Raw genomic sequence first — 16,888 nt, forward strand, 5'->3', positions numbered from 1 at the left:
AAAACATCAATTAGGGATCAGATCCTAAAGTTCTGACTTCAGTGGTATCTTGCACAAGCAAAGACCCAGTGAAAATTGAGTCAGTGTCTCAGGTTCTGTCCATAGATGCTTTAAAACTCTTTCTAATGTACAGATCCAAGGTACACCTCTACCCCAATATAACACGAATTTGGATATAACGCGGTAAAGCAGTGCTCCGGGGGCGCGGGGCTGCGCACTCCGGCGGATCAAAGCAAGTTCGATATAACACGGTTTCACCTATAACGCAGTAAGATTTTTTTGGCTCCTTAGGACAGTGTTATATCGAGGTAGAGGTGTACTTGTAACCCAGGTAAAGACAGTTGTTAAAAGTATAAATATTATCTTGCAGGTTTCACTGACTAAGGTGAATGGGAATTGACTAAACATTTCTAACATGTTAGTACTACAGGGCCCATGTCCACAATAGAGAAATGTGCACTGCATCAATGTGAAGCAAGGCCTACACTGGTGTGAGTCCCTCTTTATGTCAAAGCAGTGTACCTACATTGAGGTAGAGCTGGGTGAAGAATGGTAATTCCATTTCATGGAGGATTTCAAGTTTTTAAAATTTTGGTTTTGTTCTGATTTGGAGCAAAACCCCCAAATTTTGAATTTTCCATGACACAGAAATCCAGGCGGAAAGAATTGTTTTGAAAAATCAAAATAATTTGTTTCAATAATTTCAAAACTAAATTCTGTCTGGCAGCGAACTGGGAGCCCCAGCTGAGCCAGGAGCCGTGGAGCTCTGGAGCCAGTGTAGGTGGGCTGATGGGGAGATAGGAGCATGGAAGCCCTGGGGAGCCCCAGCTGAACCAGGAGCCTTGGAACTTAGGAACCAGTGCTCCCAAGCCAGATGGCTCCCTGGGCTGCCTGGGACTTGGGCAGCCCAGGGAACCAACCAGCATGGGAGCTGGGGAGCCTGGAAGTTCTGGGAGCCCTGGCTCCATGACAATCCACCAGGCAGGTTGCCGGGAAGGCAAGTGAGCTGGCAGAAAACCAGAAATTTGCCTCATTTCAAATGGAAATTCATCAAAATCAACATTCCAGCATTTAGATTTTGATGAATCGGCATTTTCCAACAGAAACCCATCCCATTGGAAAATTTCCGACGGGTTCTAATTATGGGTTTGCATCACTGTAACTCCCGCGGTGTATCTACACCATTGTGAATCATTCCGTGAAAATGGTAACACTGGAAGTCTTGCTCACATTAAAATTGAACTGTCATCCTTCTATGTCAAGTGTGGTTTAATCTTTTTATGGCGTCAACAGGGAGAAAGAGGAATACCTGGCAGAAAAGGCGCCAAGGGGCAAAAAGGAGAACCAGGACCGCCTGGGTTGGATCAGCCTTGTCCAGTGGTATGTGATTATTTTGCACAAGGGGAAAGCTTTACCTTACATTCCATGGCACCAAGAGTACCCATGGCACTCTGCTATCAGTTGGAGGGCTCTGTTTGACAGCTCAGTTATTTTGCACTAGATCAGAACAGATTGCTATTGTTTTCTGACTTTTTTTTTCAGTGTTTCTTTTAATCTGCGTTGCTCAGGCATCAGTGCTCAAGACATATCAGCTCAATGTAATGATCCTTTACTTGCCAGATAAGAGCTGGCTGCAGTAATAAAGATAAGGACCTTGTGTTAAGGACCTTCTCATTATATTTAAAAATCAAAGATAGATGTGCAGTAGGTAGTTCACCCTTTTAAAAGAGTGGTGAGTGTTTTTAGCCCAGCACATTTCTGTTCAGATCTTGGGGATTGGAGGACTATGAGAAGAAGATTAGATATTGAGTCAAATTCATTCCGCAAGTCACCAAACATTACTTAAGTGAGGTTGCACTGGGGTTGAATTTGGCTTGTTTTTTTCTTCAGAAGTTTATAGTTGATTGCAGTGCAAATTTCTCAATTTATAAATTAACTCAGGTTAAAATTAGACACCCTTTCCTGCGAAATAAGGACAGCTCATGCATTAGTCCAAAGGCCATGTTTTAGGGCTGGTTTGGCAGTCTTGGCACATTGTGCTACCATGCACCAGGGGCACCTTTTCATTGTGAATTCCCCAAGCTGTCAGTGAGTCCAGGGGAAGAGGCATGCCATTGAGTGGTCCCTCTGACAGCTGCTCAGAATGGGACAGTGACTAGCACCAAAGGGCTGTCTCACCTCAGACAGCAATTGGGACTGGTTGAGAGTGAGAGAGAATCCGAGAAACTTCCATCCACTTCCTCAAAATTGCTGGTTTTTAGACACCAACATTAATCAAACTTACTGTGTATGTTTCCAGAGTTTCACATTAATTAGATAGGGCCTACATCAGTGGTGGGCAACCTGTGACCTGTGGGCCGCACACGGCCCATCAGGGTAATCCGCTGGCAGGCTGCGTGACAATTTGTTTACATTGACTGTCCGCAGGCATGGATGCCCGCAGCTCCCAGTGGCCGCAGTTTGCCCTTCCCGGCCAATGGGAGCTGCAGAATGCGGCGCGGCCACTGGGAGCTGAAGGCGGACAGGCCTATGGACGGTCAATGTAAACAAACAGTCTCATGGCTCGCCAGCGGATTACCCTGACAGGCTGCTGGTTGCCCACCACTGGCCTAGATAGCCAGGGCCGGCTCCAGGCACCAGCCCACCAAGCATGTGCTTGGGGCGGCGCCTGGAGGGGGGCGGCGCTTCGGCCCGATCGGGGATTGCGGGCCCGCAGCCGGGCTCGACGCCCTCCCCTGCCGCACGGGGAGTGGGGGTGGCGGGTGGCTTTTTTGCCTAGGGCAGCAAAAAAGCCAGAGCCGGCCCTGTAGATAGCACAGTTAGATTCTGTTTTATGTCAAGGTAGACAGGTGAGTGAGTTAATAGCTTTTCTTAGACCAACTTCTGCTGGTGAAAGAGAAAGCTCTCAGCTACACAAAGCTCTCCAGGTCAAGGTAGTCCTCCTTTTCTAAACTACTGTTTTCCTTATACCTGTAGAATGGGTGTGTTGGTGCTTATCCATCTTGGTAAAATGCTTTGAGAATTATGGATGAAAGTTACTTTTTTTATTTATTAAAGTAACATTGTTAAAATCAGTGGTTATAACTTATTCCAGCCATAGTGATCTACTGTGAGGTACATGCTTTAAACAAGGTACGGTAGATGATTCTTTGTTAGGCCTGGTCTACACTTAAAACTTTTGCCAACATAGCTTGTCAGTCAGAGATGTGATTTTTTTTTTTCTTCCTTCTCCCTACCTCTGACCAACAGAGCTGTGCTAGCAAAAGCTCTGGTGTAGACACAGCTATACCAGCAAAGAAGTGCTTTTGTCGGCATATCGTACTTTGTTCAGGAAACTGGCATAAGCTATACCAGCATTTGTAACTCATTTTGGCTTCTGTGAATCAGCTTTCTTTGTGTGTCAAATTATTTTACTTCCATGGTTTTAAATTTGCTGTTATAAAGTTATAAGACGTTTGTCTGATGACAGAGTTGATGGTGTCTAGATGAACTTGCTATTCTTGTCATCAAAATTAGATTGACAGTCATTTGAATCCATTTTCTTTCTGTTGCTGATGAAATTATGCCTGTTTAAGTAACTTTTCTGTGTCTTTCATCAATCTCAACAAGCAGTTCATTTTTAAACAGGGAGATCGTAATATTAAAGGCGATAAAGGGGAGCCAGGCTTACCAGGCCTGCATGGGTTGAGCATACCCTGCCCTTTGGTATAGTATCTCCTCTCTTTTCCTTTCTTGCATGGCTCGTGTGTCTAATTGTTTCTGAAGCTGCAAAGCCCTTTCATGATGGATATATGAGTGCATTTCCCTAAAGAGAGAAGGAAACACACATAAGAGCTGGTCCACACTGGGGCGGGGGATCGATCTAGGAAACGCAACTTCAGCTACGAGAATAGCGTAGCTGAAGTCGTCGTTTCCTAGATTGAACTAAGTTTACTTACTGCGGGTCCACGCGGCGCAGGCAAGCTCCCCCATCGACAGCGCTTCCTCCTCTTGGCGAGCAGGAGTTCTGCAGTCGACGGGGGAGCGCTTCTGGGATCAATTTATCACATTCAGATGAGACGCGATAAATTGATCCCAGAAGATCAATCTCTACCCGCCGAATCGGGCGGGTAGTGTGGACCTACCCTAAGATTCAGAGCCAGTTTGTACTTCTATGGAATGGTGGTCATAGGAGTACACTGACAGGCCATGCATTGAAAGAGCATTTGCTGTGTCAGAACCCAGTTGCCCGCACATATTAGCTGTCAAGTCAACAGGTTAAAGTGCAAAGATTATGTGAAAAGGTGTGTGCTTGGCTGTGCTGTGGAAAGTGACTCTGCATGGCCAACTGAAGGAGCTTGCTGTGAGAAACATAAAAAAATATGCATGTTTAGCTGGTCTATATTCTTCTTCCAAGCAACCAAAGGGCATTACACAGTCATTCTGTTCCCACATGGATCAAGGAAACCAAATATATGCAGGAGACGCCAGTGAACTCTTGACCTTTGCTCCTCCGAGTAGTTTTATCTACCAAAGTATTTCCCATTCAAATTGCAGGGAATACTTCAGTACAGGTAAATACCGAGATGTGGTAAATATCAAGATTTTAATGGCATTCACTGTATATGGAATCTGGTTTCTTCTGTATGTAGACAGTATATACACTTGCTGATACAGTATTTTCATTTCCTAACTACTATGCATGAGGATTAACCTATACCTGATTGTTTCAAGTTCCTGCATTTGAGTAGTTGTCATCCTGCACTTCCTAACCTGCTGCATAATGTTGCTGTGTGCTACTGAACAGGTTTCAGTCTGGGAGTAGATAGCATGCTCCCTGTGTAGTGTTTGCAAACTAGTTTTTAAGTTAAAGTGCTTTGGGATCCTCTGGAGGGAAAGGTACTATATAAATGCAGGTGATTATTATTATTGCCAAAGTAAATATATGAGTTGTGTATTTTTAATGAAAAGTTTCTGTCTGGGGCAAGATGCTGACTTTACTCTACTTAGCAAGAGCCAAAGGAGAAGAATAGGTCATACTTGAACCCTGAGTCATCTTGCCAGCAGAAAGTGCAGGACAAGACAGAGTGAGCTCAGGGTTGGCTTTGACTGTTGGGTGTCTGAATGTAAGAGCTGGATTCCTACTCCAATCCTCCAAGCTCCTCCCATCCTACTATACCCCCGGCAGCAGAGGGCAGGAATTTACCTCTAGCAAATACAGTGTTCAAATGTGTTACTATCGATGTGTTACTATAGCATGACCTGAGTATCATGACATGAGTAATGTTGGGAGGGTGTCATTCCCCTGCCACATCTGTCACACTGGGCTTCATGTAGGTTAGGTTAACTTATCTTATGAAAGTTAATGCAAAATGTAAGTAATAGGCTGTGAAATGATGGACAGTAGGGGCCTGTTTTTTAAAAGGATCGGCCCAAGTCCATGTGCATTTTTCACTTATATTTGCACACAGACCTGGTATTTTCACACACAATACCTAATTAGTTACCTTTCTACCGACTTATGTGTGAACACCCAATTTGCACATGCACACACAGTAATTACATGTGCAGAAATGCACACAGATGGGCCTCATGCTCTTTAAAACTCCAGCACCAAAAACTGGTGTCTTAATGTGCTATTTCTTCCAATGTGGCTTTGAACTGGAGAGTTGGTTCATATTCATGTCTAGCCCCTTTCCCTTCTAAGGATAGGTTAATTAATTCATGTGTCACATGCACACAGTTAATTTTTTCCCCCTCACTATAGCCAAACTTTATCAGCTTTCTGATCTTCACAGGACTCTGATACGTCTGTGTGTCAGTAACGAAGCATAAAAGGCCCAATCTTTACACCTGTGCTCCCACTGAGTAGTCTGTTAGTCCATGAGTCATTATTATTTGTATTACTGTAATGTCTAGAAGCCCTGGTCATGGACCAGGACTCCATTGTGTTGGGTGGTGTACAAAAACAGAACAAAAGGATGGGCCCTGCCCCAGAGCATTTACAATCTAAGTGAACTCTTATTGAAATCAGTGGAACGACTCTGGACTTCTCAAAGGGATTAAGTGTTGCAGGATCAGACTAAAAGAAACTGAGATGTCATTTTAAAAAAAACTAAAACAAGAAAACCACCAAAAGATGTGTGTTCCTGCAGAATTCCCTTCATACATGCTTCTGACAGCATAAACCCCACCGCCTTTTAAATCAGGTTGTGAAATGAATTCACTATGATTCCAAGTTTTTTTTTATTACTCCTGATACACTGATTGTTTCTCTTGCATATGTATTTTTGTTTATATACAAATATATGGTTTTGCATGATAATTAGAGTCAGTCTTTGTCGGTTGTTCTGCTGAATCTTACACCATCATGATGAATGGCCTGAGTTTATTTCAACATGACACTTAGGTAACTTCCAACAGAAATGACACCTGTGAATTAATTTTTTCAGGGACCAGATGGACTGCCAGTACCGGGATGTTGGCACAAGGTACAGTGAACCTCCCTGCTTTGTCAGTGGTTTGAATTTGGTTGCATTTTGAGTTTTTGTTTGTATTTCTGAGCTTCACTTAAACGGTGCAATGGAGAAGGAACCTGACGTAGAAATTGCCCTACCAGATCAGAGCAGAACTTATGTATCCCTGTCTCTTACAATAGTAGAACCAGATGCTACAGAGGAAGGGCAAGATACGCAACAGCTGACAATTGCTGAATACCTTACTCATAAACCTTGTCCATAAAGAACCAGTGTTTTTCAGGCCTGGCTTTACCAGGGCTCCATTTTTGCACTTCCAGTTTAGGGACCCAGTCATGTGCATAGTTAGTTAGTTTAGTAACTTGATTAATATGGGTAGCTCACATTTAGGGGAGTGGGATCATTCATGTAAAGAAAGCTACGCAGTGTATAAAAATTTGCAGGTTTGAGCCCTGGGTCACTTAGAGCTCTTTGTATCTGGTTTGTAGGCACACTTAGGGTACGTCTCTACTTACCTCCAGGTTTGGTGGTAAGCAATCCATCTTCTGGGATCGATTTATCGCGTCTTGTCTAGATGCGATAAATCGATCCCGGAAGTGCTCGTCGTTGACACCAGTACTCCTGCTCCGCAAGAGGAGTACGCGGAGTCGACAGGGGAGCCTGCCTGCCGCGTGTGGACCCGCGGTAAGTACCTTGTAGTTGGAACTAAGATACTTCGACTTCAGCTACATTATTCACGTAGCTGAAGTTCCGTATCTTAGTTCGAACTTGGGGGGTTAGTGTGGACCAGCCCTTAGATGTTTATGCATCCAAGTGGCCTACATTACACTGACAAATATTTGCACCTGCCAAACAGCTAATCTTGCCCAGAGAGTGTAGGGGAATGTGTATAACATGTATATATAGTCCATTTAGGAAATATAATGATATGAAAAAAAAATTAAATGTTGAAGTTGTTATGCTCAAATGAAAACTAAGTTAAGCCCAGATTTTTGAGATAAATATCCCCCACTCTAACCAGGCAGTTCAGAATGGGGATTGTGCCAAATGCTTCCTCAGCAATAAGTTTCAAATAAATGTATTAAAATTATTTTTTCCCAGTGTAAAATCTTCTTGATCCCATCAACGAACCACAAAGTATTTGAGAATATAGCAATTTTGGAGAGCGTATCATTTTATGACAGCCCAGATACCATGGTTTTCAAGGATGCCATAGTGCATGTGAAATTACTGTCAGGGATAACTTTAATGAATCGGGAAAGGTGGAAGCTCGTTCCTGTGCTGAATGTCCCCTGCCACCTGATTAGTGACGGTGGTTGGCTCAGAAATCTGGGTTTAACTTCATGTCCATTCTAGCTTTACAGTTCTCTGTTAAGCCCTGCCCATACTCTAGCTTTTAGCCATGATTTTGAAACCAGATAGAGTGTTGGTCTCTTTAACCAAGTTACAAATCATTCGGTTCCATGCAGGATAGGGGTGCTGGAACAATTTTTATCGTGGTGGTGCTGAAAACAGAAATCATGTATTTGATTATTACAACTTCAAGCCATGGGGTGCTGCTGCACCCCCAACACCTCTACTTCCAGCACCCCAATACAGAAATATTTCTGCCATCACAATAATGTGTCCACACCTACCACACTGCCTGAAAGTGTTTGTATCAGTGCATTCTAGGAAAATCTGGGCAGCTATTCCATAGTTCCTCAGTAGTGGGGATAAAGCACCTAAATGACATGCACACAGGACAGTGCATTGTGGGATACCTAGTGCACAGACAACTAGGAAGGAGGACTGCCCAAACCAATTGCCTGCATATGGTTATAGCATTTTCTCCGTACCACTAAAGGACAGTACTGTAAACTAGTTACAGGCAGACTAACACTCTGGCACTGCTGGGACATTGGTAGCTGACACAGTTACTAATCAGATTTTAACCATGTGATATGGGGATATAAATCAAGTTCAGAGTCGACCACATCACTAGCTGGTTACAAACTCAGAATGTGGGCAGGGCCTTAAAGGAACATATTTAATTCTATGTTGATTCATTTAGTTGTTTAATATTAAAAAGTCAAAAGGAGTCAATTCTTACAGCATTAACAATAATTAACTACTTTGCAGTGAATGAGTGTAAAGAAACATTCCTGTCTTTGTGATTAAAACATTGTCTGTGTGTTTTTTTTTTCAGTGATCTCTAACCATGAAGCATAAAGTATGTAAATAATGTGACATATTTTGATCTTTTAATTTTTGTAAAAAAATATCAACAGTAATATATTGAACTTTTTTATACTGGATGCTGTCATTTAAGGACTTTTAAAATGTTATAAAGTTTCCCAAGCCCATAGGACATGCATGGAACTATTGGGAGTTTATATACAAACAAGCTGCAGTGGATGGGAATAATCGTATTTGCTGCTAATGCTACTGTGTGGACTAACAGTACTGAGACAATTTGTTGCCTAGTGTGCCTTAGAGCATGGAGGAGAAAGATCCCTCTTCTAAATTTGGCTTTCAACTCTGCATTTCTGTTGCACACTCACTAAAAGGGTGAAAAAACATGGCTGAAAGCAAAAAAGAAAAGAAGAATGCAGCCCTAGAAATGAAAGAAACTAATTTGTCATCTGGCTGAGTGAAAGGACTTTCAGCTGGCACAGAAAACAAAGCCAACCCCATTCGCTGCTACATGCTCCCACCCTGATGGAAATAGTAAAGTTTTGGCTCAATATGATGAACTCGGCCATCTGTGCACGCTTCAACTATTAATGACAAAACTTGTATCTCGGGAAGAAACGTACTTTTAACCTTCTGGAGTGTGTGGCTGAAGAGTTGCAAGAGTCTTGCTGGGGATTCCGTCTTTGTTACTGCAGAATCCAGAGAACCTCATCTGCCAAACACACTTTTAAAAAAAATTGCTATCTTAGGCTTGGCGCATAGTGAGAACTCTGCTAATCTTTTCTAAAGCAAGAGAGCACTTACACTGGGGGGATCCCAAAACTTGGAAGAGGGCATAGTATGAAATATGGTATTCAATTCCCTTGGTTGGTGGGGCTTGTTTTGTGAACATTATACAATTTGATCTGCAGACTCAGACTTTTCCTCCACCTCCTTCTCCCTGTCTCTCTTTTTCTTTGCTGTAAGTGAGTTTGAACTCCGGCTCAGTCTAGACCACTTACCCACTCAAAAATACTGGGTGACCTGAGATTACAGTGACACAGAAATCTCATTCTGCAAATTAGCTTGACCAGTTCCATTCCATTCTTGAAGAAATGAACATCCAGAAAGCCTAATGGCTTCTCTTTGTGGGATGGGGAGAGGGCTTAACAGTAGACGCCAATGACATTGAAAAGTGGACAGACAAAACTTGGATGTACCGGTAAACAGGTCATCAGAGCCTATTTCCTATATCAGGTAAAGCCTAATTAACCAAAAGCTCAAGTCCCAGGCATTTAGGACATGCTGATTTTGTAGGTGATGTACTAGTAGGTGAGGGAACAGGAGCAGTAAGGTAGCCAGGCAGATTGGAGAAACCTAGAGTGATTGCATAGCCATCAAGTACACTGGTCTTGGACAGGAGCTGCAACTGCATGCCTAGCCATATAGAGTGGAGTAGCAGCGTGCCACCCACGGGGGAAGGGATGGCGTTCCCATCTTGGAAGGAGCTCTAGAACTGGCTGAGGAGAGTTGGCTCTAAAAGGAAAAAGTTGCATGGCAAAGCATTGCAATCCTTTGACCTCTGTGCTCCTCCCAATGCACTTCTTTAGTAGCATAATGTAACTAAAGAACAATGAGAGAGGAAACATCAAAATTTTGTGCCTGTCGTGCTTACTGTGTTGATCCAAGCCTTGTGTTTAGATCATTATTCCATTGAGTCTACTGGGCACATGCAGGCTTGTGATGAAGTGAGGATACTGGGATAAAGGCAAGAATTATTGAGCTTTGCTTGTACAAGTTAACCTAGTGCAGAGTTAATTCCAGCTCTAGTAATATGAACAAGGGTATTGTGCTCAGTACTGTATGCTGCTCTCCATTAATGTCTCCAGACAGATAGTAGAAATTTTCAGAATGATGCCTATGAATTATCATCCATGCTTTGGTGCATTATTTCTACTAGATTTATTTAGGAAAGCCTCCTAGACAACAGAGAGCATTTCCTGTACACTGATTAATGTTTGAAATGGACATATAGCTCATCATGATAGAAGATGTGGACTACATAAAAGATTCACAGGAATATGCAGTTAACTTTATTTCTTATATTTGTCAGCCACTCTGATTTTGTATTACTTGTCTTTTTTTGTTTAAAGACTATAAAGGTGTATATTGTATTTTTTACTTTTCTCTATAATTATATTGATTAAAAATCAGATAAACTAATAGGTCAAGAAATAGGTCATTTTAATTATTTCTAATTCATGAGGTTAGCTATCACTTTAAAGGGAGATTCTGAAAGGCACAAAGGGCAGTACACACTCAATTCCCTAGTTCATGTTAACATAGTCCTGTTTTGACTATGTTAACACGAACTTAGATATCTTTTAGAGCACGCCAACAGGATCTACATGGGGCATTTAGAGTTCAGCATACTGGAGTGCTTTACAAATCACTACTCCTCCAGTGCATTTTGCCAAGCCAATGTAAACAAGCCCTAAAGCTAGAGTGGTTTATTTCATTCACTGTTGTTCAGGGCAGTCCTGGCCGTATGCTGCACCCTGTCATTTCAGTCATGTTAAATGCCCGATTCTTGCTAACAGTTCCAGTACAGTTGCCCTGTCTGGCCTAGTCTATGCAGAATTTTAGGGAAATCTTCCATTGTTGGTCTAGCATTTGTGTAGCACAGTCGATGCAAGCAACAGTGTGATTGCACCAATCCTATAGTAGTAGTGGGAGATCTTCCTATAATTCCCAGTGGGAAGATATCCTCTGGCCTTGACTACTTTCCAAATATTTCACATCATTGCAAGCTTCAATTCAGTGCCACAAGCATATAGACATTGGGAGCCTGAGGTAGACTCACTGCCAGCATTTTAAACAACCTGATGATTTAAGCCTGCCCTTGTGGGGGGAACTGTAGTTTGCAGTTGATGCAATTACATACTTAGAGGTTAATCAAGGAATGTTTCTCCTAGTTAGGAAAGAGATTGGGAGAAAACCCAAACTGAAAATATTTCTTTCCAAGCCTTGATAGTTATTTTTGGTAGTTAGATTAAGAAATCAAGATGTTGCCACATACTTTTTCTTTCACAGATTGCTAACATTTTCTGTATATATAATGATGATGAACTTATTTCTCCTGTATATTTAAAATCTCTATCTATGAATGTTTTCTCCTAATGCTAAAGCTGAAATATTTCTTATGTGTTTTCTAGAAAACCAAAGGATAAAATGTTTCTTAGTCAGCTTTTCAGTTTTATAGTTTCATATGTTTGGTGTCTGATGGTCTTTAACTAAACAAATCATTGATATGTGCTTTTTGAACTGGTCATTCTTGTTAATGCTAAAACTGAAAAGGATGGAATCTACCCATGTCAAAAATATCTATTAAGCATATTCCATATTTTTTATGCCTGTCAGATATATTACCATGGTTATCTACTATAAAAAGGTTGTATGTTTGTTATGGCCAAGACTTCCATGACAGAAACCCTGTTCTTAGGGTTGCTTTTTTTTTTTGTTCGTTTGTTTTCTTGTTTATGTTTTTGTTTTATTTAGTCACAGGATCAAATTCCTAGATAGTGTAAAACTGGCATCAGTCCACAATGGAGCAAGGATCCTTCATGATTTTTTACAAATTTTGGCCCCAATCCTGCAGTCAGACCTGTGCAGGCAGACTCTTCCACCCACAAGGATCCAACTGCAGGATCAGGACTTTGGTGTTCTCTACATACCATGTAGTGGAGTTTGAGTTTTCAACTATTAGCTAAACACTACTAAATTGTGTTATGCAATTCACAATAAAATAAATAGTATTTATTTAAATATTCTCATCACTTCCTATGGCAAACAACTTAAAGTATTGTTACGCTATGACACTTCCAGATTTATTGCCATGACAAACAGCCAGCCTCTGCTATAAATAACCTTTCCTAATGTATAATTATGCATCCTTTTGGCATGAAAATTCAATAAACAAAACTAGAGGTATAAAGTAGTACCCATCTTTTGGTAGATTGCATGGCAACTGAATGGTTGTTTAATGCTGCCCCCTAGAGGATATGTTTTCTAGAGAAATAAGTAGCTTTATGTCAGGGAAAGGGGAATCTGATTTTTCTCATGTTAATTTGGGGGGAACGTATGGATAACTCTCTCGCTTATGTATTTTTATGGTTGAAATATCTCTGTAAAACAACAGAATATTTATTTAAATACAGTTTCATATTTTCAATTTTTTTTTTTAGTTTGTACATTTTCTGACATGTCACCATAATGGGAAACACCATAAGCTTCTCATTTGTTCTTATTTAATTGTTGTCCTAGTAATTAATTCACTGTGCTTCTTAGATAGACAAAAAAAAATTGCCTGAGATTACCCGCCAACCTTCTTTGAGAGGAGAGAACACTCTTAAATATTTTTCCATATTGTCAACAGATTTATCTGAACAATGAGCCAAATGTACAAATAAAGAGAATTAAAAATCTGACTATAAAATGTAAACAATAAAAGCTGCTCTTAAAAAAATGATCCTTAGACAAGTACTATATATTCTTGGCCCAATTCTGCTCAACAGAATTTACGCTAGTGTAGCTAAGAGTAGAATTTGGCCAGCTTTTTTTTTAATGGTACTTGTTTCAATTAGGATGCACTGTATCCTCAGGATTGCTTTCCCTCATTTTATGCATGTGATTGTTTTTACTTCATAAGCATTTTTTACCGGACAATGATAAAAACAGATTTATAGGTAAATATTTGCTGGTGCACTTAATAAATAGAACTGGGCTTCTTATCTGTTAGCAAGAATCTTTTTAAAATTATTTAATGAAATACTTTCACTGATTTCAAGCTGCCCAAGTCACTTTAATTTGCACAACTGGCACAGATGTGGCATATTACCTTGGGTGTTACTGACCTTGGCAGCCCTACAAGACAACCTTTATGCAGAGCTGAACTGTTTCACTGCTAAGAATAACTATTCTAGGAACGCAGAAAATTAGGAAGGAAGAACAACTGATCACTTTAGTCCATCCTCACTCCATTTTGTTAGGGGATCAACCAGTCTTTGGCAGCTGTACCCAAGATTGTTGTAAATCCCATATATGAATTTAATCCAGTTTTAAATACTTTGGTGACTAGTAGTTTCATCTACTTCCTTTTGTAGTCTACTGAACATCGAAGTAAATCACTGAGTACAGTTACTCTTCTTAATTTGCACTCAGTCTCTCTTGCTTATAGTTGGTTCATGATTTAATACATAGTTTTGTGTGATTCTTGCACGAATTTGTATTCCATGTAATCATCATGAGCAAAAATGTTCTAGTATTATTTTGTGGAATATGAGCCCACAGTAAGTGGTCAAAATAATTTTAAACTGACCTGGTCAAGGCACATGAGAATATACGGCAGAGACTATATAGTATTCTAGAGAATTTAGGGGGAGCCAGAAAAAGATATTGAGGCATCAGCTTTCAATGCATTAGAAATGCGAAGGCTAGGACTATATAACATGGTTTAAAAGAGAACTAGATAAATTCATGGAGGTTGTCTATTAATGGCTATTAGCCAGGATGGGTAAGGAATGGTGTCCCTAGCCTCTGTCTGTCAGAGGGTGGAGATGGCTGGCAGGAGAGAGATCATTTGATTACCTATTAGGTTCACTCCCTCTGGGGCACCTGGCAGACAGCATAATGGGCTGGATGGACCTTTGGTCTGACCCAGTAAGGCCATTCTTATGTTAGAACTGGCAGTTATCAAAACCACTGACTGTAGGGAACAGTATATCGGCAGTTTACAGTTCTCCTTTCATCTGCTGTAAAACCAATGAATTCCTGTGTACACCTCTATCCTGATATAACGCTGTCCTCGGGAGCCAAAAAATCTTACTGTGTTATAGATGAAACCGCGTTATATCAAACTTGCTTTCATCCGCCGGAGCGTGCATCCCCGGCCCCCCGGAGCGCTGCTTTACCGTGTTATATCGGGGTAGAGGTGTACTACAGGCTGGTTGGTAGAGGCTGCCTCATTGTTGCTGAGCTTCATGTAATGTGAACAGTCAGCTAACTATTTTTGTGAGGCTCCATTATACAACAGAGACTTATTAAAAAGAGTGAAGTAAAAATGGAGGAATCTCATGCATATATTTAAAATACATAATCTGTAACTCACTAAGACCTGCCCTGCTGCTTTTTCGATGATAAACACTGATTTGTACACATCTTCAAAAAGTGATATGTACAGAACCTAGGTTTTGCAATTTATTTTATTTGTGTGTGTAAAATTGAGTTTGTATTTTCAGATTTGTTTTCTTTAGTTAAACATAAATATAGTTAGAACCTGATTTTGCAAAGTGCTTAGCACCCAATTACTCACTGAGTTTCAGCATTAGGCCCATTGGCTAAAATGAAAGCTGGATCAGTCTCTTACGGGGTGCATTCTGGTTGGTAACTTCAATGTGGTGGAGTGCAATATTGTAGAAATTCTCAGAATACAATAATTTTTATCTTGCACTGTTTGTTTTTTCTCCATTTACCTTTGATGTTTTACTTTCTGCATTTCACAGGAAAAAAAGATATATTCAGTATGATAAAACATACAGCTGGAAATGCCACTGAGCAGGAAGTTAAGGCTACAATCACAGTTACAATCCAAATAATCAAAGTGCAAACAAAACCACCTGCTATCTGTTGCCCCATACAGTTTTATTTTGGGTGGATATACAAGTCTTTTTAAACTGCACTCATTTTATAATCTAGGTGCAATTATCTGCAGTTGAAGAAGCTACAACTGTTAGTATTTTGTACTAAATGAAAATCTGACCTATTTATACAGTATTTAGAAGAATATAAATAAGTGTATTAGCTCACCTGGTTTCAGTATGTCAGTAGGGCCTGATCCTATAAACTGCTATGCATGCATTCCTTATTCATGTGGGTAATCACATTCACTTCAGCTGCATCTGTTCATCTACCCACATGAGTAAGTGTTTGCATATTGGGCTTCTTGTGAATAACAGTTCTGTTTGAATGTATTTACATAGTATCTTCTACAAAGCTTTCCTAAGTTTCAGTAAAATGTATTGCTTTTCTAAAACAAAAATAGATACCTTTATACAAAAGAGTTATTTAGCAAGTTTTATTTTTAAACCCTTTTATACACTGTTATAATGTACATGCCAAGAGAAGTGTTATATTTAGTCATAATGTTGGGGAACAACTGTTCGTTTGTTTTTTAAAAAAGGCATTAATAGTGTTTCTTATCCATTGTTTATTATGTTAAAATGGTATTAACTAGTACTGCATCATTTTATTTCTATTTTATAACTGTAATGAACGGTGCATTATTTTGAAACCCTCAAAACCATTGCTTCATTGTGTTTTAATCTGTAATAAATTAATATTTGGATTTAAAAAAAAATAAAACTGCCTCCCTTTACAAGTTGTTTTTATGATGGTGTCAATATGTATATTAAACTGCAGCATCTGTAACTAAGAATAAACTTTCCAAATTCTAAATGTTTGTTTTTAAATAACTACTAAATGTTTTTAATGAGGCAAGAATTCAAATAAAAATTAACCACCTTATTTATTTCCCCTTTAATGTATGTTTAATTATTCAACAAGTCACTAATATAAAACAAATGAATTTGATTTTAAAATCAACATAGTTTTGAGGCCATGATAGATCATTTCCAAATCATTCACATTTACACAGAAATTAAATTCCTCTTGTATTTATCACGTAAATCTGTCCACAGCTGCAACTAAAGATGCAATTTATTGATGACCCTATTTTCTAATCAGTAACAAAATCTATCAAGCTGTTTCAAACAGTTCACAAAAGGGCTCAGGCCTGCAATCTCTGCAGACTGCTTACTCCAGAACATTAGTGGGTGTAGGCATTGTTTTGTAACATTTACGCTTAAAACAGGGCAAACTTCTTATGCAATGGGTGGGAGAATTCCCCTCAGGCTTTCAATAGTTCTTCCACAGTGTAAACAAATCTGTGCAAATAAGTTAATGTGACCAATCTGAATTAATGATAGTATTTCCCGTTGTTCATGTTCCCTCTTTACCAGTTTGAGAGTAAGCCATTTTTCTCCAGCATTGACAGCTCTGCTACTCTTTCACTGAGCAAACACAGGAATATGGGAAGACAAACTTTTCTTTGCTTAAGACTATGGGGTATATATTGTGCTACTAATACGTTTGTGATATTGGACAACGTTCTGAAAGGTAGCCCACAAAACCACACACCACAATTAATTTTTAGATCTAGAAAC

General features: G+C 40.0%; 1 protein-coding gene across 1 annotated transcript in view; it reads left to right on the plus strand.

Annotated features, from left to right (window-relative positions):
• Positions 1-16,170, plus strand: part of COL23A1 (collagen type XXIII alpha 1 chain) — a 327,013-nt gene extending 310,843 nt beyond the window's left edge. Inside the window, exons 27-29 of the mRNA XM_054037338.1 lie at positions 1,294-1,380; positions 6,432-6,470; positions 9,005-16,170. Of these exons, the coding sequence (XP_053893313.1) occupies positions 1,294-1,380; positions 6,432-6,470; positions 9,005-9,055 (177 nt within the window). The 3' untranslated portion in view covers positions 9,056-16,170. The remainder of the gene's footprint in view (positions 1-1,293; positions 1,381-6,431; positions 6,471-9,004) is intronic.
• The last annotated feature ends 718 nt before the right edge of the window (positions 16,171-16,888 follow it).

The sequence above is a fragment of the Malaclemys terrapin genome, chromosome 8 (assembly GCF_027887155.1).
Source record: "Malaclemys terrapin pileata isolate rMalTer1 chromosome 8, rMalTer1.hap1, whole genome shotgun sequence".
Taxonomy (NCBI): Eukaryota; Metazoa; Chordata; order Testudines; family Emydidae; genus Malaclemys; species Malaclemys terrapin.